Source organism: Callospermophilus lateralis, chromosome 2 (genome assembly GCF_048772815.1).
Source record: "Callospermophilus lateralis isolate mCalLat2 chromosome 2, mCalLat2.hap1, whole genome shotgun sequence".
Lineage (NCBI taxonomy): Eukaryota > Metazoa > Chordata > Mammalia > Rodentia > Sciuridae > Callospermophilus > Callospermophilus lateralis.
Genome location: NC_135306.1, coordinates 116,094,859 through 116,120,975, shown reverse-complemented (window position 1 = coordinate 116,120,975; position 26,117 = coordinate 116,094,859). Strand labels below are relative to the sequence as shown.

General features: G+C 38.0%; 1 protein-coding gene across 3 annotated transcripts in view; it reads left to right on the top strand.

The window, feature by feature from the left end:
* Window positions 1-26,117, top strand: part of Sik2 (salt inducible kinase 2) — a 127,926-nt gene that overhangs the window by 60,804 nt on the left and 41,005 nt on the right. For all 3 annotated transcript variants that reach the window (XM_076846427.1, XM_076846426.1, XM_076846425.1), the window contains exon 4: window positions 23,395-23,556. In XM_076846427.1, the coding sequence (XP_076702542.1) occupies window positions 23,395-23,556 (162 nt within the window). The remainder of the gene's footprint in view (window positions 1-23,394; window positions 23,557-26,117) is intronic.

The following is a 26,117-nucleotide window of genomic DNA, read 5'->3' as shown; positions in this document are numbered from 1 at the left end:
ATGCATCACAGTCAGGCAACGGGTTAATAAACTAAGGAACTGATTTTCATAAATTTGTTTGAATTTGTTTGAACCTTGATTACTCTTCAACTAACTTTATTACAAGAGCTTCATTGAAAAATGGTTACTGCTTAACACAGTTCAATTCATACTTTTGGGTACCCAGTATCCATTTTTTTTTCCTTTAATTTTTATTGTTGGTTGTTCAAAACATTACATAGTTCTTGACATATCACATTTCACACTTTGATTCAAGTGGGTTATGAACTCCCATTTTTACCCCGTATACAGATTGCAGCATCACATCGGTAACACATCCACTGTTTTACATATTGCTATACTAGTGTCTGTTGTATTCTGCTGCCTTTCCTATCCTCTACTATCCCCCCTCCCCTCCCATCTTCTCTCTCTACCCCCTCTACTGTAATTCATTTCTCCCCCTTCTTTTTTTTTTCCCCCTTTCCCCTCACTTTCTCTTGTATGTAATTTTGTATAACCATGAGGGTCTCCTTCCATTTCCATGCAATTTCCCTTCTCTTTCCTTTTCCCTCCCACCTCTCACCCCTGTTTAATGTTAATCTTCTTCTCATGCTCTTCCTCCCAACTCTGTTCTTAGTTACTCTCCTTATATCAAAGAAAACATTTAGCATTTGTTTTTTAGGGATTGGCTAACTTCACTTAGCATAATCTGTTCTAATGCCATCCATTTCCCTGCAAATTCTATGATTTTGTCATTTTTTAATGCAGAGTAATACTCCATTGTGTATAATTGCCACATTTTTTTTATCCATTCGTCGATTGAAGGGCATCTAGGTTGGTTCCACAGTCTTGCTATTGTGAATTGTGCTGCAATGAACATCGATGTAGCAGTGTCCCTGTAGCATGCTCTTTTTAGGTCTTTAGGGAATAGACCGAGAAGGGGAATAGCTGGGTCAAATGGTGGTTCCATTCCCAGCTTTCCAAGAAATCTCCATACTGCTTTCCAAATTGGCTGCACCAATTTGCAGTCCCACCAGCAATGTACAAGTGTACCCTTTTCCCCACATCCTTGCCAGCACTTGTTGTTGTTTGACTTCATAATGGCTGCCGATCTTCCTGGAGTGAGATGGTATCTTAGGGTGGTTTTGATTTGCATTTCTCTGACTGCTAGAGATGGTGAGAATTTTTTCATGTACTTATTGATTGATTGTATGTCCTCCTCTGAAAAGTGTCTATTCAGGTCCTTGGCCCATTTGTTGATTGGGTTATTCATTATCTTATTGTTTAATTTTTTGAGTTCTTTGTATACTCTGGATATTAGGGCTCTATCTGAAGTGTGAGGAGTAAAGATTTGTTCCCAGGATGTAGGCTCCCTATTTACCTCTCTTATTGTTTCTTTTGCTGAGAAAAAACTTTTTAGTTTGAGTAAGTCCCATTTGTTGATTCTAGTTATTAACTCTTGTGCTATGGGTGTCCTATTGAGGAATTTGGAGCCAGACCCCACAGTATGTAGATCGTAGCCAACTTTTTCTTGTATCAGATGCCGTGTCTCTGATTTGATATCAAGCTCCTTGATCCATTTTGAGTTAATTTTTGTGCATGGCGAGAGAAAGGGATTCAGTTTCATTTTGTTGCATATGGATTTCCAGTTTTCCCAGCACCATTTGTTGAAGATGCTATCCTTCCTCCATTTCATGCTTTTAGCCCCTTTATCAAATATAAGATAGTTGTGGTTTTGTGGATTGGTTTCTGTGTCCTCTATTCTGTACCATTGGTCCACCCGCCTGTTTTGGTACCAGTACCATGCTGTTTTTGTTACTATTGCTCTGTAGTATAGTTTGAGGTCTGGTATCCCTATACCGCCTGATTCACACTTCCTGCTTAGAGTTGTTTTTGCTATTCTGGGTCTTTTATTTTTCCATATGAATTTCATAATTGCTTTATCTATTTCTACAAGAAATGCCGTTGGGATTTTGATTGGCATTGCATTAAACCTATAGAGAACTTTTGGTAATATCGCCATTTTGATGATGTTAGTTCTGCCTATTCATGAACAAGGTATATTTTTCCATCTTCTAAGATCTTCTTCTATTTCTCTTTTTAGGGTTCTGTAGTTTTCATTGTATAAGTCTTTTACCTCTTTTGTTAGGTTGATTCCCAAGTATTTTATTTATTTATTTATTTATTTTTGAGGATATTGTGAATGGAGTGGTTGTCCTCATTTCCATTTCAGAGGATTTGTCGCTGATATACAGGAATGCCTTTGATTTATGCGTGTTGATTTTATATCCTGCCACTTTGCTGAATTCATTTATTAGCTCTAATAGTTTTTTTGTAGACCCTTTTGGGTCTGCTAGGTATAGAATCATGTCATCTGCAAATAGTGATAATTTAAGTTCTTCTTTTCCTATTTTTATGCCTTTAATTTCTTTCGTCTGTCTAATTGCTCTGGCCAGTGTTTCGAGAACTATGTTGAACAGAAGTGGTGAGAGAGGGCATCCCTGTCTTGTTCCAGATTTTAGAGGGAATTGCCTTCAATTTTTCTCCATTCAGAATGATGCTAGCCTGAGGCTTAGCATAGATTGCTTTTACAATATTGAGGTATGTTCCTGTTAGCCCTAGTTTTTCTAGAGTTTTGGACATAAAGGGATGCTGTACTTTGTCGAATGCTTTTTCTGCATCTATCGAGATGATCATATGGTTCTTATCTTTAAGTCCATTGATGTGGTGAATAACATTGATTTCCGTATATTGAACCAGCCTTGCATCCCAGGGATGAATCCTACTTGATCATGGTGCACAATTTTTTTGATATGTTTTTGTATCTGATTCGCCAGAATTTTATTGAGGATTTTTGCATCTAGGTTCATTAGAGATACTGGTCTGTAGTTTACTTTCTTTGAAGTGTCTTTGTCTGGTTTAGGAATCAGGGTGATGTTGGCCTCGTAGAATGAATTTGGAAGTTCTCCCTCTTTTTCTATTTCCTGAAATAGCTTGAAAAGTATTGGTATTAGTTCATCTTTAAAGGTTTTGTAAAACTCTGCTGTATACCCATCCGGTCCTGGGCTTTTCTTAGTTGGTAGTCTTTTGATGGTTTCTTCTATTTCCTCAATTGATATTGGTCTGTTTAGGTTGTCTATATCCTCCTGACTCAATCTGGGCAGATCATATGACTTAAGAAATTCCAGTATCCATTTTTTTATTATTCTAATTTGTTATACATGGCAGCAGAATGCATTTCAATTCATAGTACACATATATAGCACAATTTTTCATATCTCTGGTTGTACACAAGTAGAGTCACACCATTCGTGTCTTCATACATGTACTTAGGGTAATGTCCATCTCATTCCACCGTCTTTCCTACCTCCATGCCCTCTCCATCCCCTTTGTCCTATCTAAAGTTTGCCTATTCCTCCCATGCTCCCCCCACCATCCCCATTCTGTATTAGCATCCTTATATCAGAGAAAACATTCCGCATTTGGTTTTTGGGATTGGCTTACTTCACCTATCATTATATTGTCCAACTCCACCCATTTTCCTGCAATGACATGATTTTATTCTCTTTTAATGCTGAGTAATATTCCATTGTATATATATACCACATTTTCTTTATCCATTCACTTACTGAAGGGCATCTAGGTTGTTTCCACAATTTAGCTATTGTGAATTGTGCTGCTGTAAACTTTGATGTGGCTGAGTGCCCACTAGCCATTTCTGAATGAAAAAAAATCCACTGTGGCTGGATTCTTTGGATTCACCTGAAAAACTCAGTGAAAAAGAGAGGCATATATTGTTCTTTATGAGTGAATATGACAATGAGTTGGATCTCAAGAATTTGCCAAAAATGTAAATATTTTTAGTATGTTTATGCAGAAAGCAAAATGTTAAAATTAACAAATCTACTTCTTTAATTAGTATTTTATTCTCCATGTTAGACATTTCTCTCCACATTTGACATTTGAATCCCAATTCCTAAAAATTGCATGATTTTTTAAACCCTAATGTTTAGACTGCATTTATTTCCTTCTTGAGAAATAATTGCATATCAAAACAGCTATCTGGATGTATTTATCTGTGTAAAGAACGTGTTAGGAGTGTGACCAGATTGCATTTATAAATATTATTATAACACTACCATAAATTAAGTAAATAGCTCACAACATCAGTAGTTCAGTTTAGAATGACTCATTTATCAGTCCAGTCAGAATCATTACTCAGAAATAACTCAGCAGACTTTGTGGTCTTGTAGAGATGACAAAAATAAGTAGACTGAAAATACCTATTTGGGGGATTGTCTGGAATATTTAATACCATCAAGATGACATCATCATCATCATCATCATGTGGTAGGATGAAATATGAATTTGGGCATTTTCCCAGGCTATTCGGTTGACATTATTCAAAAGAAGAAAATCACTGCCTAAAAAACAGTTCTGGGACTATGAAACATGACTACATAAAATCAGTAAGAAAACCCAGCTATTGTTCTGAAATCATATTGAGAGAGTTTAAAGTGTTTCAGACAATATCTCATCTTGTCTACAAGCCAGTATTGTTTAATGACATTTCTTCTGTGATTGTCTTGAAGTGGCAATTAAAGTTTTTACTATTTAACCTTCTTTTCTCATATGAATTATAAATTTGTTTGCTTAGAAATTGAATTTTATTTCCTTATGGCTCCCACATCAGCTGTTATGACTATTCCATTAGAAGTATGGAATAGAATGTTTTCTTTTAATTTAACTTTTGGAACTGTACAGCTTATAACAAGGAGTTCAGTTTCAGATTATTTTTAAGTGCTTTTAAAAGGTAAATTTCATCAGGTTTCTTACCTGCTTAAAACCCTTAACTGGTTTAACAATGTTTTAAAATCCAGAATTCCTCCTTATGCCTATAAATTTTGCTGAGTTTGATGACTTTTTCAGATTCTGTTTCATCATATGCCTTACCTGCTTTCTTGCTCTTGGTGCTTTCTCCTCGTGGGTCTCCTTTTGGTTTCATGAGCATGCTACATCTTATCCTAGGGTGCTTTTCTTCTCTGTGGAAATAGTATCTTCTCAGAGAAGCATCTCGTGATCATCCTATCTAGAGTGGCCTCTTTCAGGTAATTTTCAGTTGATTACACTATTTATCTGGCATTTATTGTACCCTGAAGTTATAATTTTTGTCTACTTATTTATTATCTTTTTCTCCATTGAGGTAGAAGTATCATGAGGAGAAAGTGCCACATGATACAGAGTCATTCAAATATTTGTTGAACTAATACATGAATGAACTAAATACATGAATGACTCTTACTCTTTAAATTCATGGTTTTCTATGAACTTCTTTCTTCCTTAATTCAGTTCCATAAGGGAGAAAGCACTGTACTCCTAAAGACGGCACAGTTGAGGGCCCTAAGGAGCCCTATACTACTGTGCCCATTGCTCATAATGTAACTTAAGTGATTTGGGGTTTTCAAAGACCCCAAATGAAAACTTAGCCAAAAAATCATGTCTTTTGTACATGTTTATCTTTATAAGCCTCAGTTTGCCCTAGTAAGTATTTCAAAATTGGAAGCTTTAGTTTTCCCATAATGTATGTTTGTGTGGTAACTATCTTGTTAGATTCTGAGGACATGATATTCTTACACAACAGGTAAGGAAATAAAACCCCTTCCAAGGGTTATTTGCCATAAAGTTGCGGTTCACATGCAGAGCAATTTGAGGCATGACTCTTAGTAAGAACAAAACTTGGGAGTTGATTACTGAGAAAATCAGAGTAATCCAGGACTAAATAATTTGCCCAAGGTCACACAGCAGTGAGAAAGAGAGCCAGGATTTAAAATTAGGCTTGTCCAACTCATTTACTTCTATTACATTTTAGAATATCCCTAGGTAAAATATATAAATATTTGTGTATTTATATATTAAATATATATGTATGTTTGCTGTGTATCTGTTACTAACATCATGTACTATATTACAACCTCTCAGCTTCTATGAAAGGATTATAAATAATTTTTTAAAAGTTTGACTGTATTATTTTTTTGTTACTGAACACTTGAACATATAGTCATGGAAGTCAATTGTAAATAACCTTTACAAATTTAAACTATGTAGCTAAAAACTCATTTTACTTCTCAGAAAAACATGATTTGTTTCAGTAGTTCCACATAGCTTGAAGAACTGATTCAGAGACTACCAGATGGGAACAGTCTAATGTAGGGAAATTGCTGAAAGCACAATTAAATTGCTAGAGTATACCACAAGCAACAATTTCCTTAATTTTCTTCAAACACACAATTTGAAATGATTATGTGCTTACAAAAACAAACAGAATAAAGCAAAATGTTTTATAATCTGTAGTTTCATATTCACAAATATATCTCAAGGTTAAAAGTTTAATATAATTTGATTTTATAATTTATAATCTAATAAATAAAATTAAAACAACCAGATTATCCTATTATATCAATACAGATTAGGCACCTAATTAATCCTCTGCTAGTGTTTACATGTCAGATGGTGCATATATTAATATGCTAAAAACTTTTTCAGGGTTTTATTTTATTTTATGGACCTTCCATTCTTAGTTATTATAGTCAATACTGCTTGGCAAGAACCAGCATAAGCTATGTCAAAGAATTGTGATCTACAGATAAGAAGTGTTTTGTTTCACATAATGCTTTTGTACCAATTAGAGGAAAGAACCACTAGAGAAAAAGATATGTGGAGATCTGGATATAGGAATTAAAAACAATAGATTTTCAAAATATTTTGAAAAGCACAGATGAACCAGTTTTGATTGCCTTGCTGGAGCTTCAGGGTTCATAGTGTACCAATTCCTGAAAACACTGTTTCTTTAAATTTAGAAATTAAGAATGCAAGGTCTTCACAAATTAGTGAGTTTGGAACCTCTGACCAAGATTTCGTTATCTGAGTTTTTAAAAACTTTAAAAATCAAACGTTAAATTGGCATCAGCATGTTTATTCCCAAATTACAAATTGATGAAATTACATATTAAATCCTTTAAACATAACATTAAATATTTAATTGCAAAATTTATTAATCTTTTGGACTGCCATTCAGCTCCACTTCTAAGGGATGCTGATAATTTCTGACTGGAGAATATAAGGTTTAATAGTAGTTATGCAAAGATTTTGATATCCCTAAAACTTGAGGGAACTTAGCTAGGTTAGTTTTCCCACTTCTTTGATTAAGTGTGAGGAAAATTGCCTCTATCCCTGAGGGAAGAGATGCCATAAGTGGTAATGATGACAATGATGATAGTTGGTAACATTTATTGAGCATTTATTATGTATCAGGCACTATGCCATGGAATTTAGATTTATCTATAAAAGCAGAGTGAAAACATTGGTTAATTATACTTTATATAAAACAATTCGGTATAATTTGAAATCTACTTATTAGGCCTTCAGTAATTTAGAAGTTGGTGAGAAATTATTTGAATTTTTGAGGTTAAGTGATTGTAATGAGCTCAGTCTTGATACTGTTGTGGTAAAAAGAAAATTTGTTTAGATATATGATATCAAGTGAATGTTGAAAGGGCAAATGGACTTGGCAAATCTAGAGATTATTTTTATTAAAATTCTTGGTAATGAACAGAGGACAGAAGACAGAGTTTCTTAAGCCAATATTAAACCTAAGATTTTTATACACTTTTGAAATTGCATACAAATTGTAATGTTCATTTGTATATGTGTATAATTTTCACTAGATTCTCAATATATCTGTGTATGGAAGATCCCAGGACACACAGTTAAGACATATCTCAACTGAGAGACTAAGAGGCATCCCTGAGATAGGAAATAAATGACAAGATTATGAAAAAGCATTATAATTGTCCAGAAGAATAAAGCACATCAAAGGTTATCAACACAAAGGTAATGGTTTAGGGGAGGAATCTGGAAAAACAAAGGGAAAGGCCCAAACTAGACTATGATACTTTCATGTAGGGAAATGAGCCAATTAGTGAAGAAGATGGAGAAAGACCAGGTAAACACAGAATCAATAGGGAGAGGTGTTTATTTTGGAGACCAGTTAAGTAAGTGTTAGATATAATTGAAAAGTCATAAAAAATGAGAATTGAAAAAGGATAATGGCTTTACCCTAGGGGGAGTTATTGAGTGACTTGAAAGGAATTTCAGTGGGGTGTGAAACATAGAAACCATATCAAAAGGACTGATGGGTAGAAAAGGAAGTTAGGAAAGGAAGGTAGCCTGAGTCAACCTCTCAGGTTAATAGCAACAGTAATAATCATAACTGAAGCAGTAGCTAAGATTTTTGAGCGCTTTTATGTCTCAGGCACTATGCCAAGGCTTTGTTTTTTATTCGGACTTTTAAAATTCAATCTTTGCTTAACTGTGGGTCGTAGATAATATTGTTATCCCCATTTGGGGATTAGCAAATGGAGGATTCAGGAGGTTGAGGAATTTGCTCAAGGTCCCATAGTTAGCAAGCTTGACAATTTGAACCCTTCATTTTTAGCACCATTATATATATATTTTTTTTCTTTTTAATTGGTTGTTCAAAACATTACAAAGCTCTTACTACAGCATCCAGTATTATTCAAAAAATAGGGTTAAAGAAGAGAGAGAAAAGTAATTTCTAATATTTGAAAGCAAACACACCTGTCTTATGTCACATTGGCATCACACCACACACAGGTAGCTCTTCCAACTCCATGTTCTACAATAATAAAGTTTCAAGATAAAAAGAACTATAAAGAAATATTAACTTTTAAATTTTATCCAGTAACTTCATTGTTAGTAGTAATATTTATACAGCTATTTTGAAACTGTTTTATGTTTACTGTAGGATAAAACTAATAATTTATGTTAATATTAAGAACCAAGCTGGGTACAAGGGTACACTCCTATAATCCCTGAGGCTTGGGAGGCTGAGGCAGGAGGATTGTGAGTTCAAAGTCAGCCTCAGCAAAAAGCAAGGTGCTAATAAGCACCTCATTGAGACCCTGTCTCTAAAATAAAATATAAAATAGGGCCAGGGATGTGGCTCAGTGGTCAAGTGCCCCTGAGTTCAACATCCCCAGTACCAAAAAAAAAAAAAAAAAAAGATTTTTTTTCAAATTTATTTTTTAGTTGTAGATGGACACAATACTTTTATTTTGTTTATTTTTATGTGGTGCTGAGGATCAAACCCAGGTTCCCGCATGTGCTAGGAGATCACTCTGCCACTGAGCCACAACTCCAGCCCCAAGAACCAAGATCTTTTAATGTAAGAAAAAGGTATACATTTTCAAAGAAATGTAATTTTTAGAATGTTAAATTTGAAATGGACATAAGTAGCATGCATTTATGAATTTTTTAAGAAAGTACTTACCTCTTAGCTTTGCCCTGAAAAGGCTTAAAAGCAGTGCTGACCCAGCAGTAACAAGCACCATGCACACCCAGGTACCGTTCCCTATGAGGAGAGCCAGACTTCTTAGAGAAATGATTGATTTCAGGAAATATTCAAGATAAGAATGGGGTACTTTTATTATGCCAGAAGACAGCAAACTTACTATTTCTTTATGTTTAAAACAAAAAACAGATGGGCACAGTGGCACACGCCTGTAATCCCAGAGGCTCAGGAGGATTGCAAGTTCAAAGCCAGCCTTGGCAATTTAGTCAGATCCTATCTCAAAATAAAAAATAAAAAGCACTGGGGTGTAGCTCAATGGTTGAGTGCCCCTGGGCTCAATCCCCAGCACCAAAAACAAAACAAAATAAAAAAAACAGTATGAAATAGTTTTCACTGGCCAAATATAGGAAAATCTGAGTGTCAAAAGTAATATCTACAGTTGATTGAAACAAATTGAATATACAAAATTCAGGTGTTCATTATGATACTTAAAAGAATTGTGAAAGAGAAAAAATGATGCTAAATAATAAAATAAACAGACATATAAATATTTTTTAATATTTTTGAGTTGTAGGTGGACACAATGTCTTTATTTATTTTTATGTAGTGCTGAGGATTGAACCCAGTACATCACACATGCAAGGCAAGTACACCACCACTGAGCCTCAACCCCAGCCCAACAGACATATAAATCTTAATAGTCATCTAATGTGCCAGTTTCTTACTCTGAAAGTTGGTACTTACTAAGAAAGAATTTAGCATTCCTCCTTCCTAACCCATTCAGATTGTATTTCACAATAACTAAACAACCCTAGTTGACAAGAGAAAAATTTCCCTACAGAAGAATTCCATGTTGTAATTTGGGCCTGAAACCAAATCATCATAATCACAATTTGTAATCCCTAGTGAAATCATTGATTCACATAATGGCCATCAATGAACACTAAAACTGTTAGCACTTTGGTTCTCAAAGTGTGGCCCATGTATCAGCATCTTAAGCATTGCCTGCATACTTCTAAAAAAATAAGAAGTTCTAGGACCCTCTACAACACATTAGAACCTCTATGGATAGGTCCCAGTAGTCTGTGGTTAACAATCCCTCTAAAGGTTAGATATAGTTTGAGAACTATCATATTAGGAGAAAGATTGATGGTCATCTTTAATTGAAGGATCAAGCTGTCACTCTCAGAACTCACTAATCAATCTCAACACTCAAAATCAGGAGAACCTAATAATACATTCTCTTAGTAGATGTACTTATGACATATTCTTGCTACCTTCCAGCAAAAATTGAATCTAAATCTATTCAATCCTTTATAATTGAGTTCCAATTTATAGTAAATATAGGGAGATTGAAGAATAAGTAAAACAATATAGTGAGGAAGCAAAGGACAAATCCAGAATGTAAAACAACCAACCGGTGTTTTCAAGTCAGTGTCATGGAGAAAAGGGGAAGCAGAGAGTAGGGAAATTAATTCAGAATAAGTGGGCTCCAAAGACAAGACAAATGAATACAGAATGTACATTCTGTTTGGATTCTGATTCAGATAAGCCAACTGGGGAGACATAAATTCAAACTGATACTAGATAATATTAAGGAATTTTAACTTTGTGAGGTGTAAAGATATTTTGGCTATGTAGAAAAATGTCTCTCTCTCTTTTTTTTTTTTTTTCTTTTAGGAGATACAAAGTATTTAGGGTGAAACAAAATGATGTTGAGATTTGCTTTATGTTATTACAGGAAAAAAAAGAAATGAATCAAGTGGCAAAATATTGAGAACTTTGGAATCTGGGGAATGTGTTACACTATTTTCTCTACTTTTACGTATTTTTGAAACTTTCATAATATAAAGTTAGAAATTTTAGAAAAATGGCTGAAAATAATAAACTTATTAGGATATATTTTCCTTTGCTATCCTTTATCACATTATATTACCTGTTTGCTTGTCTAATACTACTCTTTCTTTTTTATGATACTGGAGATTGAACACAGGGACACTCAACCACTGAGTCACATCCCTAGCCACCCCCCGCCACCCCCCTTTTTTTTTTTTTTTTTGGAGACAGGGTCTCACTCAGTTCAGTTGCTTAGGGCCTTTGCTAACTTGCTGAGGCTGGCTTTGAACTTGCAATCCTCCTGCCCTGCCTCAGCCTCCTGAGGGCCTTGCCTATACTAGTATTTCTAAGACTATTAGTATTGATTAAATTGTCCAATCTATTACAGACCATGATTTTTATGAGATACAATAAAAATCAATTACAGGGAGGGCTAGGGATGTGGCTCAATGACAAAATGCTTCCCTGCTATGCATAAGGCCCTGGGTTTGAGCCCAAGCACTACCAAAAAAAGTCAATTACCAGAAAAGCAAAACAGGGGCTGGGGTTGTAGCTCAGTGGTAGAGTGCTTATTATCTAGCATGTGTGAGGCACTTGGTTTGATCCTCAGCACCATATAAAAATAAATAAATAAAATAAAGACATTGTGTCCATCTACAACTAAAAAAATATTTTTAAAAGAAAAGCAAAACAGGACAGGGGGACATATGAAATATAACCAAAATGTTTTTACTAAGGTCAATAAATATAAAGTTACATTTCACTTAATCAGAACAAATGTAAACATGGGAAAAAAGAATTGATTTCAAAACTATCCATTCATAAAAAAATAAATATACAAGTAATCACTATAGAGAATGGATATTACAGTTATGAGTTTGTTCTATAATAAATGAAGTTTTTTTTTTTTTTTTTTTTTTTTTTTTTTTTTTTTTTTTAATTTTTTTTATTGTTGGTTGTTCAAAACATTACATAGTTCTTGATACATCATATTCACACTTTGATTCAAGTGGGTTATGAACTCCCATTTTTACTCCGTATACAAATTACAGAATCACATCAGTTACACTTCCATTGATTTATATATTGCCATACTAGGGTCTGTTGTATTCTGCTGCCTTTCCTATCCATTACTACCCCCCTCCCCTCCCCTCCCCTCCCCTCTTCTCTCTCTACCCACTCTACTGCAGTTCATATCTCCCCCTTGTATTATTTTTCCCTTTCCCCTCGCTACCTCTTGTATGTAATTTTGTATAACCCTGAGGGTCTCCTTCCATTTCCATGCAATTTCCCTTCTCCCTCCCTTTCCCTCCCACCTCTCGTCCCTGTTTAATGTTAATCTTCTTCTCATGCTCTTCGTCCCTACTCTGTTCTTAGTTACTCTCCTTATATCAAAGAAGACATTTGGCATTTGTTTTTTAGGGATTGGCTGGCTTCACTTAGCATAATCTGCTCTAATGCCATCCATTTCCCTCCAAATTCTATGATTTTGTCATTTCTCAATGCAGAGTAATACTCCATTGTGTATAAATGCCACATTTTTTTTATCCATTCGTCTATTGAAGGGCATCTAGGTTGGTTCCACAGTCTTGCTATTGTGAATTGTGCTGCTATGAACATCGATGTAGCAGTGTCCCTGTAGCATGCTCTATTTAGGTCTTTAGGGAATAGACCGAGAAGGGGAATAGCTGGGTCAAATGGTGGTTCCATTCCCAACTTTCCAAGAAATCTCCATACTGCTTTCCAGATTGGCTGCACCAATTTGCAGTCCCACCAACAATGAACAAGTGTACCCTTTTCCCCACATCCTCGCCAGCACTTGTTGTTGTTTGACTTCATAATGGCTGCCAATCTTACTGGAGTGAGATGGTATCTTAGGGTGGTTTTGATTTGCATTTCTCTGACTGCTAGGGATGGTGAGCATTTTTTCATGTACTTGTTGATTGATTGTATGTCCTCCTCTGAGAAGTGTCTGTTCATGTCTTTGGCCCATTTGTTGATTGGGTTATTTGTTATCTTGTTGTCTAATTTTTTGAGTTCTTTGTATACTCTGGATATTAGGGCTCTGTCTGAAGTGTGAGGAGTAAAGATTTGTTCCCAGGATGTAGGCTCCCTATTTACCTCTCTTGTTGTTTCTTTTGCTGAGAAAAAACTTTTTAGTTTGAGTAAGTCCCATTTGTTGATTCTAGTTATTAACTGTTGTGCTATGGGTGTCCTATTGAGGAATTTGGAGCCCGACCCCACAGTATGTAGATCGTAGCCGACTTTTTCTTCTATCAGACGCCGTGTCTCTGATTTGATATCGAGCTCCTTGATCCATTTTGAGTTAACTTTAGTGCATGGCGAGAGAAAGGGATTCAGTTTCATTTTGTTGCATATGGATTTCCAGTTTTCCCAGCACCATTTGTTGAAGATGCTATCCTTCCTCCATTGCATGCTTTTAGCCCCTTTATCAAATATAAGATAGTTGTAGTTTTGTGGGTTGGTTTCTGTGTCCTCTATTCTGTACCATTGGTCCACCCGCCTGTTTTGGTACCAGTACCATGCTGTTTTTGTTACTATTGCTCTGTAGTATAGTTTGAAGTCTGGTATCGCTATACCGCCTGATTCACCCTTCCTGCTTAGCATTGTTTTTGCTATTCTGGGTCTTTTATTTTTCCATATGAATTTCATGATTGCTTTCTCCATTTCTATAAGAAATGCCATTGGGATTTTGATTGGTATTGCATTAAACCTATAGAGAACTTTTGGTAATATCGTCATTTTGATGATGTTAGTTCTGCCTATCCATGAACAGGGTATATTTTTCCATCTTCTAAGATCTTCTTCTATTTCTCTCTTTAGGGTTCTGTAGTTTTCATTGTATAAGTCTTTCACCTCTTTTGTTAGGTTGATTCCTAAGTATTTTATTTTTTGGGGGGATATTGTGAATGGAGTGGTTGTCCTCATTTCCATTTCAGAGGATTTGTCGCTGATATACAGGAATGCCTTTGATTTATACGTGTTGATTTTATATCCTGCCACTTTGCTGAATTCATTTATTAGCTCTAATAGTTTCTTTGTAGACCCTTTTGGGTCTGCTAGGTATAGAATCATGTCATCTGCAAATAGTGATAATTTAAGTTCTTCTTTTCCTATTTTTATGCCTTTAATTTCTTTCGTCTGTCTAATTGCTCTGGCCAGTGATTCGAGAACTATGTTGAACAGAAGTGGTGAGAGAGGGCATCCCTGTCTTGTTCCAGATTTTAGAGGGAATGCCTTCAATTTTTCTCCATTCAGAATGATGCTAGCCTGAGGTTTAGCATAGATTGCTTTTACAATGTTGAGGTAAGTTCCTGTTATCCCTAGTTTTTCTAGCGTTTTGAACATAAAGGGATGCTGTACTTTGTCGAATGCTTTTTCTGCATCTATCGAAATGATCATATGGTTCTTATTTTTAAGTCTATTGATGTGGTGAATAACATTAATTGATTTCCGTATATTGAACCAGCCTTGCATCCCAGGGATGAATCCTACTTGATCATGGTGCACAATTTTTTTGATATGTTTTTGAATCCGATTTGCCAAAATTTTATTGAGGATTTTTGCATCTAGGTTCATTAGAGATATTGGTCTGTAGTTTTCTTTCTTTGAAGTGTCTTTGTCTGGTTTAGGAATCAGGGTGATGTTGGCCTCGTAGAATGAATTTGGAAGTTCTCCCTCTTTTTCTATTTCCTGAAATAGCTTGAAAAGTATTGGTGTTAGTTCCTCTTTAAAGGTTTTGTAAAACTCTGCTGTATACCCATCCGGTCCTGGGCTTTTCTTAGTTGGTAGTCTTTTGATGGTTTCTTCTATTTCCTCAATTGATATTGGTCTGTTTAGGTTGTCTATATCCTCCTGCCTTAATCTGGGCAGATCATATGACTTAAGAAATTTATCGATGCCTTCACTATCTTCTATTTTATTGGAGTATAAGGATTCAAAATAGTTTCTGATTATCTTCTGTATTTCTGAAGTGTCTGTTGTGATATTGCCTTTTTCATCCCGTATGCTAGTTATTTGATTTCTCTCCCTTCTTCTCTTCGTTAGCATGGCTAAGGGTCTGTCGATTTTATTTATTTTTTCAAAGAACCAACTTTTAGTTTTGTCAATCTTTTCAATTGTTTCTTTTGTTTCGATTTCATTAATTTCAGCTCTGATTTTAATAATTTCTTGCCTTCTACTTCTTTTGCTGTTGTTTTGCTCTTCTTTTTCTAGGATTTTGAGATGGAGTATGAGATCATTTATTTGTTGGTTTCTTCTTTTTTTAAGGAATGAACTCCAAGCAATGAATTTTCCTCTTAGAACTGCTTTTAATGTGTCCCATAGATTCCTATATGTTGTGTCTGTGCATTCATTTATCTCTAAGAATTTTTTAATTTCCTCCTTTATGTCTTCTATAACCCATTGATCATTTAGTAACCAATTGTTCATTCTCCAAGTGATGCATGTTTTTTCCTTCCTTCTTTTATCGTTGATTTTCAGTTTCATTCCATTATGATCAGATAAGATGCATGGTATTATCTCCACTCCTTTATATTGTCTAAGAGTTGCCCTGTGACATAATATATGATCTATTTTTGAGAAGGATCCATGTGCTGCTGAGAAAAAAGTGTAACTGCTTGATGTTGGGTGGTATATTCTATATATATCAATTAAGTCTAGGTTATTAATTGTGTTATTGAGTTCTATAGTTTCCTTATTCAACTTTTGTTTGGAAGATCTGTCTAGTGGTGAGAGAGGTGTGTTGAAGTCTCCCATGATTATTGTATGTTGGTCTATTAGACTCTTGAACTTGAGAAGAGTTTGTTTGATGAACATAGCTGCACCATTGTTTGGGGCATATATATTTATGATAGTTATGTCTTGTTGGTGTATGGTTCCCTTGAGCAGTATGTAGTGTCCCTCTTTATCCCTTTTGATTAACTTTGGCTTGAAATCTATTTTATTTGATATGAGTATGGACACTCCTGCTTGTTTCCGAAGTCCATATGAGTGATATGATTTTTCCCAACCTTTCACCTTCAGTCTATGTATGTCTTTTCCTATCAAATGCGTCTCCTGTAGGCAGCATATTGTTGGGTCTTGTTTTGTGATCCATTCTACTAGCCTGTGTCTCTTGATTGGTGAGTTTAAGCCATTAACATTTAGGGTTATTATTGAGATATGGGTTGTTCTTCCAGCCATAATTGTTTATTTATGTTACTATACATGGTTTGTTTTCCTTTTTGAATATTTTTCCCCCCCTTTACTGTCCTACCTCCCACTGTTGGTTTTCATTGTTATTTTCCATTTCCTCTTCCTGTAATGTTTTGCCGAGGATGTTTTGAAGACATGGTTTTCTAGCTGCAAATTCTTTTAACTTTTGTTTATCGTGGAAGGTTTTAATTTCATCTTCCATCCTGAAGCTTAATTTCGCTGGATACGTGATTCTTGGTTGGAACCCATTTTCTTTCAGTTTTTGAAATATGTTATTCCAGGATCTTCTAGCTTTCAGAGTCTGTGTTGAAAGATCAGCTGTTATCCTGATTGGTTTACCCCTAAATGTAATTTGCTTCCTTTCTCTTGTAGCTTTTAAAATTCTCTCCTTATTCTGTATGTTGGGCATCTTCATTATAATGTGTCTAGGTGTGGATCTCTTATGATTTTGCACATTCGGCGTCCTGTATGCTTCTAGGATTTGGGATTCTGTCTCATTCTTCAAGTCTGGGAAGTTTTCTCGTATTATTTCATTGAATAGGTAGTTCATTCCTTTGGTTTGGACCTCTATACCTTCCTGTATCCCAATGATTCTTAAGTTTGGTCTCTTTATATTATCCCATATTTCTTGGATGTTCTGCTCATGGTTTCTTAACAGTTTTGCTGAGCTATCTATGTTCTTTTCAAGTTGAAATACTTTGTCTTCATTGTCTGATGTTCTATCTTCTAAGTGTTCTACTCTGCTGGTAGTATTCTCAATTGAGTTTTTAAGTTGGTTTATTGCTTCCTGCATTTCTAGGATTTCTGTTTGTTTGTTTTTTATTACCTCTATCTCCCTGTATAGTTGATCTTTTGCTTCTTGGATTTGTTTATGTAATACATTGTCGAAGTGGTCGAAATGATCTTTCATTGTCTGATTTTGCTGTCTAATGTCTTCCTTGAGGCTCCAGATCATTTGCAGCATGTATATCCTGAATTCTTTATCTGACATTCCATCTGCTGCAGCTATAACCTCTTCTAAAGTTGAGTTGACCTGCATTGCTTGTGGTCCTTTCTTTCCTTGTCTTTTCATATTGCTCGTGTTTCTTTCTGCTTAGTGAAACTGTTGTGTTTTTGAAATTTTCCCCCTATATATTTATATTGCTCTTGTATAGTTGAAAAGTCTCCCTTGCAGGGGCGGGCGGCAGCTCTGCTCCTCCTCCAAATGGGGTGATCTGTCTACCACGCTGGCGGGCCGCTGGGACTGTTCTGCCAGTCGGTCGCAGGTCTGCCTACCTTGGAGGCGCGGGCAGCGGCTCTGCTCTGCCCTTCCTCCTATTGGTGTGACTTGTCTACCACGTCACCACGTCCGTGAACCCCTGGGCCTGTTCCACCAGTTAGTCGCGGATCTGACTACCTTGCAGGCGTGGGCGGCGGCTCTGCTCTGCCCCTTCTCCAATTGGGTTGTCGTGACTACCACGCCGGCAGGTCGCTGTGCCTGTTCTGGGCCCGGGCTGCGGCTCTGCTCATCCCCTCACCCAGGTGGTGTGACGTGTCTACCACGCCGGCAGGCCGCTGGGCCTGTTCCGCCAGTCTGTCACAGGCCTGCTTACCTTGCGGGCGCGGGTGGAGGATCTGCTTTGCCCCTACTCCACTTGGGGTGTCTTGACTACTACACCGGCAGGTCGCTGGACCTGTTCTGGGCGCGAGTGGCGGCTCTGCCCTGTCCCTGCTCCAACTGGGTTGACGTGACTACGACGCTGTCGGGCCGCTGGGCCTACACCGACCGCGGGAGAAGGCTCTGCTCTGCCCCTACTCCAATTGGGATGACGGGTTACGTGTCTACCACACCAGCAGGCCGCTGGGCCTGATCCGCCGGTCGGACGCGGGTCTGTCTACCTAGCGGGCTCCGGGAGGCAGCTCTGCTCTGCCCCTCCTCCAATTTGTGTGATGTGTCTACCACACCAGTAGACCGCTGGGCCTGTTCCGCCGGTCGGTCGCAAGTCTGTCTACCTTGCAGGCTCGGGCGTCGGCTCTGCTCTGCCCCTACTCCAAATGGAGTGATGTGACTGCCACGCTGGCGGGCCGCTGGGCCTGATCCAGGCTCGGGGAGCGGCTCTGCTCTGCCCCTCCCCCAAGTGGTGTGACGTGTCTACCACGCCAGCAGGCCGCTGGGGCTGTTCTACCAGACTGTCACAGGCCTGCCTACCTTGCGGACGCGGGTGGAGGATCTGCTTTCCCCCTACTCCAATTGGGGTTTTTTGACAACCACGCCGGCAGGTCACAGGACCTGTTCCGGGCGCAGGCGGCAGCTCTGTTCAGCCCCTGCTCTAGCCGGAGCGACGTGACACCACGCCGGCGGGTCGCTGGGCCTGTTCTGGGCTCTGGCGGTGGCTCTGTTGGGCCCCTGCTCTAGCTGGAGCGACGCGACACCACGCCGGCGGGTCGCTGGACCTGTTCCGGGCGCAGGCAGAGGCTCTGTTCGGCCCCTGCTCTAGCCGGAGTGACGCGACACCACGCCGGCGGGTCGCATGGCCTGTTCCGGGCTCTGGCAGCGGCTCTGTTCAGCCCCTGCTCTAGCCAGAGCGACGCGACACCACGCCGGCGGGTCGCTGGACCTCTTCCGGGCGCAGGCGGTGGCTCTGTTCGGCCCCTGCTCTAGCCGCCGGCGGGTCGCTGTGCCTGTTCCGGGCGCAGGCGGCGGCTCTGTTCGGCCCCTGCTCTAGCCGGAGTGACGCGACACCACGCCGGCGGGTCGCTGTGCCTGTTCCGGGCTCTGGCGGCGGCTCTGTTCGGCCCCTGCTCTAGCCGGAGCGACGCGACACCACGCCGGCGGGTCGCTGGACCTCTTCCGGGCGCAGGCGGCGGCTCTGTTCGGCCCCTGCTCTAGCCGGAGCGACGCGACACCACGCCGGCGGGTCGCTGGACCTGATCCGGGCTCTGGCGGCGGCTCTGCTCCGCCCCTCTGTCCTTCACAGTATTCAGCAGGACCCGGACCGAGAGACAGTTTCCGCGGGATCTTTATCCCTGGGCCAGAGCAGTTCCGGGAGCCAGAATTCGGCCTCTCCGGACTTGGTGCATGCTCCGACAGGAGCAGGCTCCAAGAAGCAGTTTCCGCGGGTTCTATAGCCCTGGGCCAGAGCAGCTCCGGTAGTCGGAGCTCCGCCGCTCCGGGCTCGGTGCGTGTTCTGATAGGAGCAGGCTCCAAGAAGCAGTTTCCGCGTGTTATTTAGCACTAAGTCTGAGCAATTTGTCTGCGAGACGCAGACAATTGTCAGCCTGAAATTACCTGATCTATAGCTGAAAGAGCTGCAATCAGTCAAAAACAAGGATGGTGACGTCAGCTCTCGAAGATGGTGGCCGCTGGCTTCCTCCGTGGTCTGACCGGTGTGGAGAACCGAACTGGACCGTTTCCTTCCCCGTCTCCAACCCAGAATTCAGCTCCGAGCTCAGCAAATGCCTAGCTGGCAGGAGCCCGCAGAATCAGCATCGCTGTATCTCTGCGGCACCAGCCCGTCGTTTCCCAGTGCGCGCCGCAGACTCCAGCCACAGGGCGATCTGCCGAACAATCAGCGCTCCGTACGGACAAATCGCTCACTTTTGAGCCCCTGAAGCTGATCCTCGTGCGATGAAAGTCCTTCCACTAGGTTTTGGAGCACCCCAATTTTGCTGGAAATTCCTGACAAGATAGCTTTTAGCCGTTCTAACTCATCATTTTCCCTCACAGTGACGCAGTACTCGGAGTTACTGCACTCCCTTCGCGGCCATCTTCGAATCCCCATAAATGAAGTTTTTAATATGAAACATGAGTGTGCTTTATGCATGGTAACTTGAAAACTTTAGGCATTCACTTGAGTTGGTAACAGCATTCCTCAAGTGAATGGTGTATTCTAAAACAATTGTGTTTGTGGCCACAGGTTTCTGCTTGTTACTTCTATTACTGATTTCTCAACAGATAGAGTATTCATGGATGCCTAGATTACAGAAATAACAAAGAATGGGGAAAATAATAAATACACTGGAGTACTTGCTGAGATTTTCACTTAAAGAATGAAAGTACCACCTCTTGAAATAGGTTGTCTTTTAATCTCCTTATTTTGGGTGTTGCTATCTTTCTTACACTGTCGTATGTTTATTGATTGATATTTGATGACCTTTTGTGTTTCCCTGGTCATTTAAAGTACACTGTGCCTTTGTTCGTTAGTGCCCTTCCTGATGCCAAGCTTCAGAGTGTCTTTTCTCTCTTTCCTGTGGTAATGCCAGTTTGGATTGATAGTGTCAAAAAAAAAAAACAGTAATTATAGATTTCATTATGCTTCCTGTGATTCATTTCTTTGTTGGTAGTTTGGGATCTTTTTTCAGATATATTAACTTGTACCTGTTCACATTGAATCTGTAGGTTTCTCTGTGTTGCTGAAGTCTCAAAAATATTTCCCATTAATACATATTAACTCAACATTTTCAGTCAAAAGAAACTAATTAAAAGATTCCCTCACAGAAAACACATTGCAGTTGTTTGTACAAGGGGCCAACCTTTTCTTATGGTTCTCCCAGCTTATCCAGTGTGGAAGTGAGATGTTGGCTCGCTCTCACACATAGAAGGCACATTGTCCACTGGACAATTATTAAATGTCATCTCCATGATAACAGTATGAAAGGTTTTTGTTTTAGAGAGAGAGAGAGAATTTTTATTTTTTAGTTTTCAGCGGACACAACATCTTTGTTTGTATGTGGTGCTGAGGATCGAACCCAGGCTGCACGCATGCCAGGCGAGCACGCTACCACTTGAGCCATATCCCCAGCCCCAGTATGAAAGGTTTTACTAAAAATTCTACATATTCTAAAGTGATCCTCTCTTAGAATTATAGATGGCTACTATGCAGTTCTATAAAAGCAAGAGGAAAATGTTTTGAGCCAACCATCTCAGTTTCTGGTACTAGCAGATATAGAATAGACAAAATATCCATTTACATTTAAAATCTATATTATGTGGACTATTATACATAGAATATTTAGAATAGTCATGGCTTACAGTCATTGTCATGATGTTTTGCACATTTTTTAATACTATTGTTTCAAAAATCCCAGATTAAGAAACTCTTTAGCAATTGTACAAATTCAGATGTCAACTATGATAGGACCTTAACCAGCTAAGTAGTAAGTACCCATGTTTTGTATAAGGCCTATCATTGCAGAGAGTCCAGAAGAGAATAGCATGGTTCCTGTTCTCAGGAAGCTTAAAGATATCTTTTATTTTTCAAACACAGTGTGTTAGAGTTAGGGCTATGTGTGTACATGTTGGAATATTTATGAAAAATATGTATAATACAGTGTAATGCACTGTATGATAAGTTATAAGGGGTTTGGAGAAGAAAGATTACTACATTTATGTGAAGTAATGAGGGACTACTTGTGGGTAAGGTAGCAATTTAACAGGGCTTTAAAGGTATGTACAAATGAGGTAATAAAAAAAAATTTTGGTCAGAGGTTCTGGTCCCAGATTAAGAAACTCTTTAGCAATTGTATAAATTCAGCCAGATTATTTAATCCCCCATGATGAGCTTTTTTTTTTAATCTAGGGTGAAATTTGGAATAGTGGTTGTCGTAGAGGTTTTAGGAAGGTTAAATGAAATGGTACAATATGAACATGCTTTGTAAACTGTAGAGACTGTACAGATGTTAGTAAACTTTGTATTGAGAACAACATGGGTCAAAGGCATGGAATTTAAAAACCGGTAAATCATATACACTAAAGCAGAAAATGTGTTAAGGTAAAAGTCTCTTAGAATTTATATTGATCTCTCTCCCTATTTTAGTTAGCTTTCTCATTGCTGACCAAAAGACTTGACAAGAAAATTTTAGAGGAGGGAAAGTTTATTTGGGGGCTCATGGTTTCATAGATAGCTGGTTCCATTCTTGAGGGCTCCAGGTGAGGCAAGACATCCTTGCAGAAGAATGTGGTAGAGGAAGGTGGCTCTGGACATGACCATCAGGAAGCTGAGAGAGAGTTCTCCTCACCATGACAAAATGTAAACCCCAAAGGCATAGCCCCAAGGACCCACCTCTTCCAGCCTCACCCTACCTGCCTATAGTTAATCCCCATCAAGCAATTAATATACTGATTAGTCAAACCTTTTATAACCCAATCATTTCATCTCGATAACTTTCTTTCCTTGTCTCACACGGTAGCTTTTTGAGGAATACCTCATATTAAACTTTAACACTCCCCCTCAAGATAATTTCAGGGGGCTTTTAGATCTTCAGATAAAAGTTAAATAAATTATAGTGTTTAGTTCTATCAGAAATTATGTACATAGTATATATAGAATTAATTTTAAGGTAAACTGCTTTTAAGAAGATTGTAACATTGCACAAAGATAGCTAACATGTCTTATAAAACATATTTTTCTTATACTCATGCCTTCCAGTCATTTGTCATGGCTATCAGAACAGTGTTCAGTTTGGAAAACAAGTATGCATGTTCTTGAGTAGGTCAGAATTATCCCTATGGATTGAAAGTTTGGGAATTATTTAAGTTGCTTGAAAATTCCACCATATTTCATGGTTCAGGAGATTTATATAATAATTGTATGAAAATAGTATTTAAGGAAAGATGTCCCTTGTCTGATGAGATGCCAGAGAATTCATTCATGTTCTCTGTCTTACATAATTTTTATTTTTTAAATGTGGTTAAGAGAAATAGCCAATATATTTTTCAACAAAAAGGAAATGCCTAGCCTTAAAAATAATTTTGAATTGTTCTGTGATTATTGTGATACTTGCTGTTATCTGATTTTGGACTCTTACCATTTATCTGGACTCCATTTAAATATGATTAGAATTAACTTCTCCACAGGCAAGAATCTTGAAAAACAGCATGTTATTTGAACACTCATTATTCACTAAAAAAAAAAAAACTTTTGAGGGGAGAGAGGCAAAAAAATATTTCTGAATGCTAATGCTTGGGCTATTTTATTTGATCAAATAATTCTAAATTCTTTCTTCTTTTACAGACTATCTTGCTAATCATGGCCGGTTAAATGAGTCTGAAGCCAGGCGAAAATTCTGGCAAATTCTGTCTGCTGTTGATTATTGTCATGGTCGGAAGATTGTGCACCGTGACCTGAAGGCTGAAAATCTCCTGCTGGATAACAACATGAATATCAAAATAGCAGGTAACTGGGACCCAGCTGGCTATGAAATGATCAGATGTGAGCCATCATACATGGTGCGCTGAAACAGCCCTTCAGGCACAGCTTCAGGAGCATTTCTACCTGATGGCGTCAAGCTTTCTCAAAGGGTACTTTATTCATTACCTTAGCCCTGTATGTAATTATAAGCAAAGGAAATAAGTTTATTATTAATATACATATTGGATGGGCTATACCTGGGGGTCTCATCTGCATTGAGGTGCCTTGGGAGGGCTCTGTTGGAGGAGGACATTTGTCTTAAGTGTAACAGTGATTGGAGGGATGGATAGGACCAGAGAAGAGTGCAAGTTGCTGATGCTCTCTATTCTGCTTTCCTCATTATAGCTGATGACCACAGTGAGGTTATAGACAGAAAAGATAATAGAAGTGATAGAAGTAGAATAAGAACCATTTAAAATACAAAAGCCCTTGCCTTATTCTAATCAAATAAGAGTTTTGATTAATAACAAGGAGACTAATGATAGATTATTTTGCTTATTTTTCTTTGTGCTTTTTACAGTTATAAAAGTTTTTATATTTTGTATTCTAAGTTTCTTTATTCACATAATCAAACTTTAATTTACTCAGTAAATATTTTATGTATCAGTTACTGTACTATGCTAAATTTAATATGATATGTGGAAATCATCTCAGTCAATACATGTATCAAAACATCACATTGTACATCTTGAGTATATATAATTTTTATTTCTTAATTATACCTTAATAAAACTGAAAAAAAATTCAGTGCTATATTGCCACCAAAAAGGTATGTACAAATGAAGAAGGAGGCTGAGATAGGAGGATTGAAAGTTTGAGGCCAGTCTCTGCAACTTAATGAGACCCTATATCAAAATAAAAAGGACTGGGGATGTAACTCTACCACTGGATAGTAAAGCTCCACTGGATTGAATTCATAGTACAAAAAAAAAAAAAAAAAACAGTATATACAGAAATGGGGATATAGCTCATTGGTAGAGTACTTAAGTAGCATAAGGCTCTGAATTCAATCCTCCAGCATCACACACACACAAAGTATGTCAGGGGAATATGTACAAACTACAGTGGGAACATCAAGTCTACCTTAGGAGTCAAGGGAAGCTTCACAAAGGAGGAAATATTTGAACGTAGCTTGAAAGATGAGTTAAAAGCTTGCCAGAAATTTACACAGAAGCAGGATGTTGCAGGCAGGTAGATGGAGATTGGAACAGTGGGAACTTTAGCCCAGTACTGTTTAAATGTAAAATCTATGGACTCGGGAGAGTGATAGAGGAAGAGAAGCTAGGTATAGACCAGAATATAAGAGTCTTGAATACCATGTAAAAAATTTTTAGTATTTATTATGTAAGTCATAGGAATCTAGCCTATTGAAAATTTGCAAGCACAGATGTGAGTAAAGTAGTTTTGGGATATCACAGTTAGCTTTGCACATTAGCAGTTCTGTTCGTGGCAGCAGAGTTAGATGGATAGAAGCTTTGGGTAGGACTGCAAACAGAAGATTTATGAAAAATCCAGTGCACTAGTCCAACAAAGAGCATGCACATCTGAATAAAGCAGCAACAGTAGAGGCTGAAGGCATAGGAGAAAGGGAGGATTATTTTACCTAGTATTGAAGAAAATAGGGGCATGGTTTAAATGCTTAGCATAGTTACAAATGATGATGTATTGTTCTAAATGGTTATAGAGGAGCAAGGAGATCAGGTGAGAGGAGCTGACCAAGCAATTATTAATTCACTAGCGAGGTTGGATACTCAACTGGACTTAGTAAGTGTAAGGACAAGACAACTACCCTGGATTGCTGCATTGTGATATCAAAGATAAGCTCAACGCCTTTAATTTGTACATCAAACTGACTTATTTCTGTACCCTTTTCCAATAGTTTTTATGTTGGACAATTTGGAGAAGATAATTATCCCTCATTTTGTTTTAAATGCACATGTTATATATGTTACAGGATATGTAATGGGTTTTCCATTCTGTATTATTTTTTTTCTTTTCCCTAATAGGATTATCTGAATAAGACAAGTATTTTTATTGATTTGTCATATTTAAAAACATCCACACACACACACACACACACACACATAAAGATTTGTGTTGAATTGTCATTTTTATTGTTGTTGTTGTGAAAATACAATACACAGTAATAGATTGCTTCTATCATTTTGGTTTCTTTTTTTGAGGGAAGGTTAATGAGGTTGAACTCAGGAGTGCTTTACCACTGATCTACATCCCCTAGCCCCCCCACTTTTTTTTTTATTCTTCTGTAACAGGGTCTTGCTAAGTCACTTAGTGCCTCACTAAATTGCCGAGGCTGACCTAAAACTTATAAACTTCCTGCTTCAGCTTCCCAATTTGCTGGGATTACTTGCATGTGCCAAGTAATAGTTTTTTAATGCCTGGCTCTATAGTTTTTTAATGTCTACACTTATTTCTTCTGTTTATGTTTTCCCTCCATCATATTTTGGCCTTTCCATTTGGTCTTATATTTCATTCATTTTTCCAATCTTCAGTAGTATATTTCACTGGAATTTTTTGTTTACATC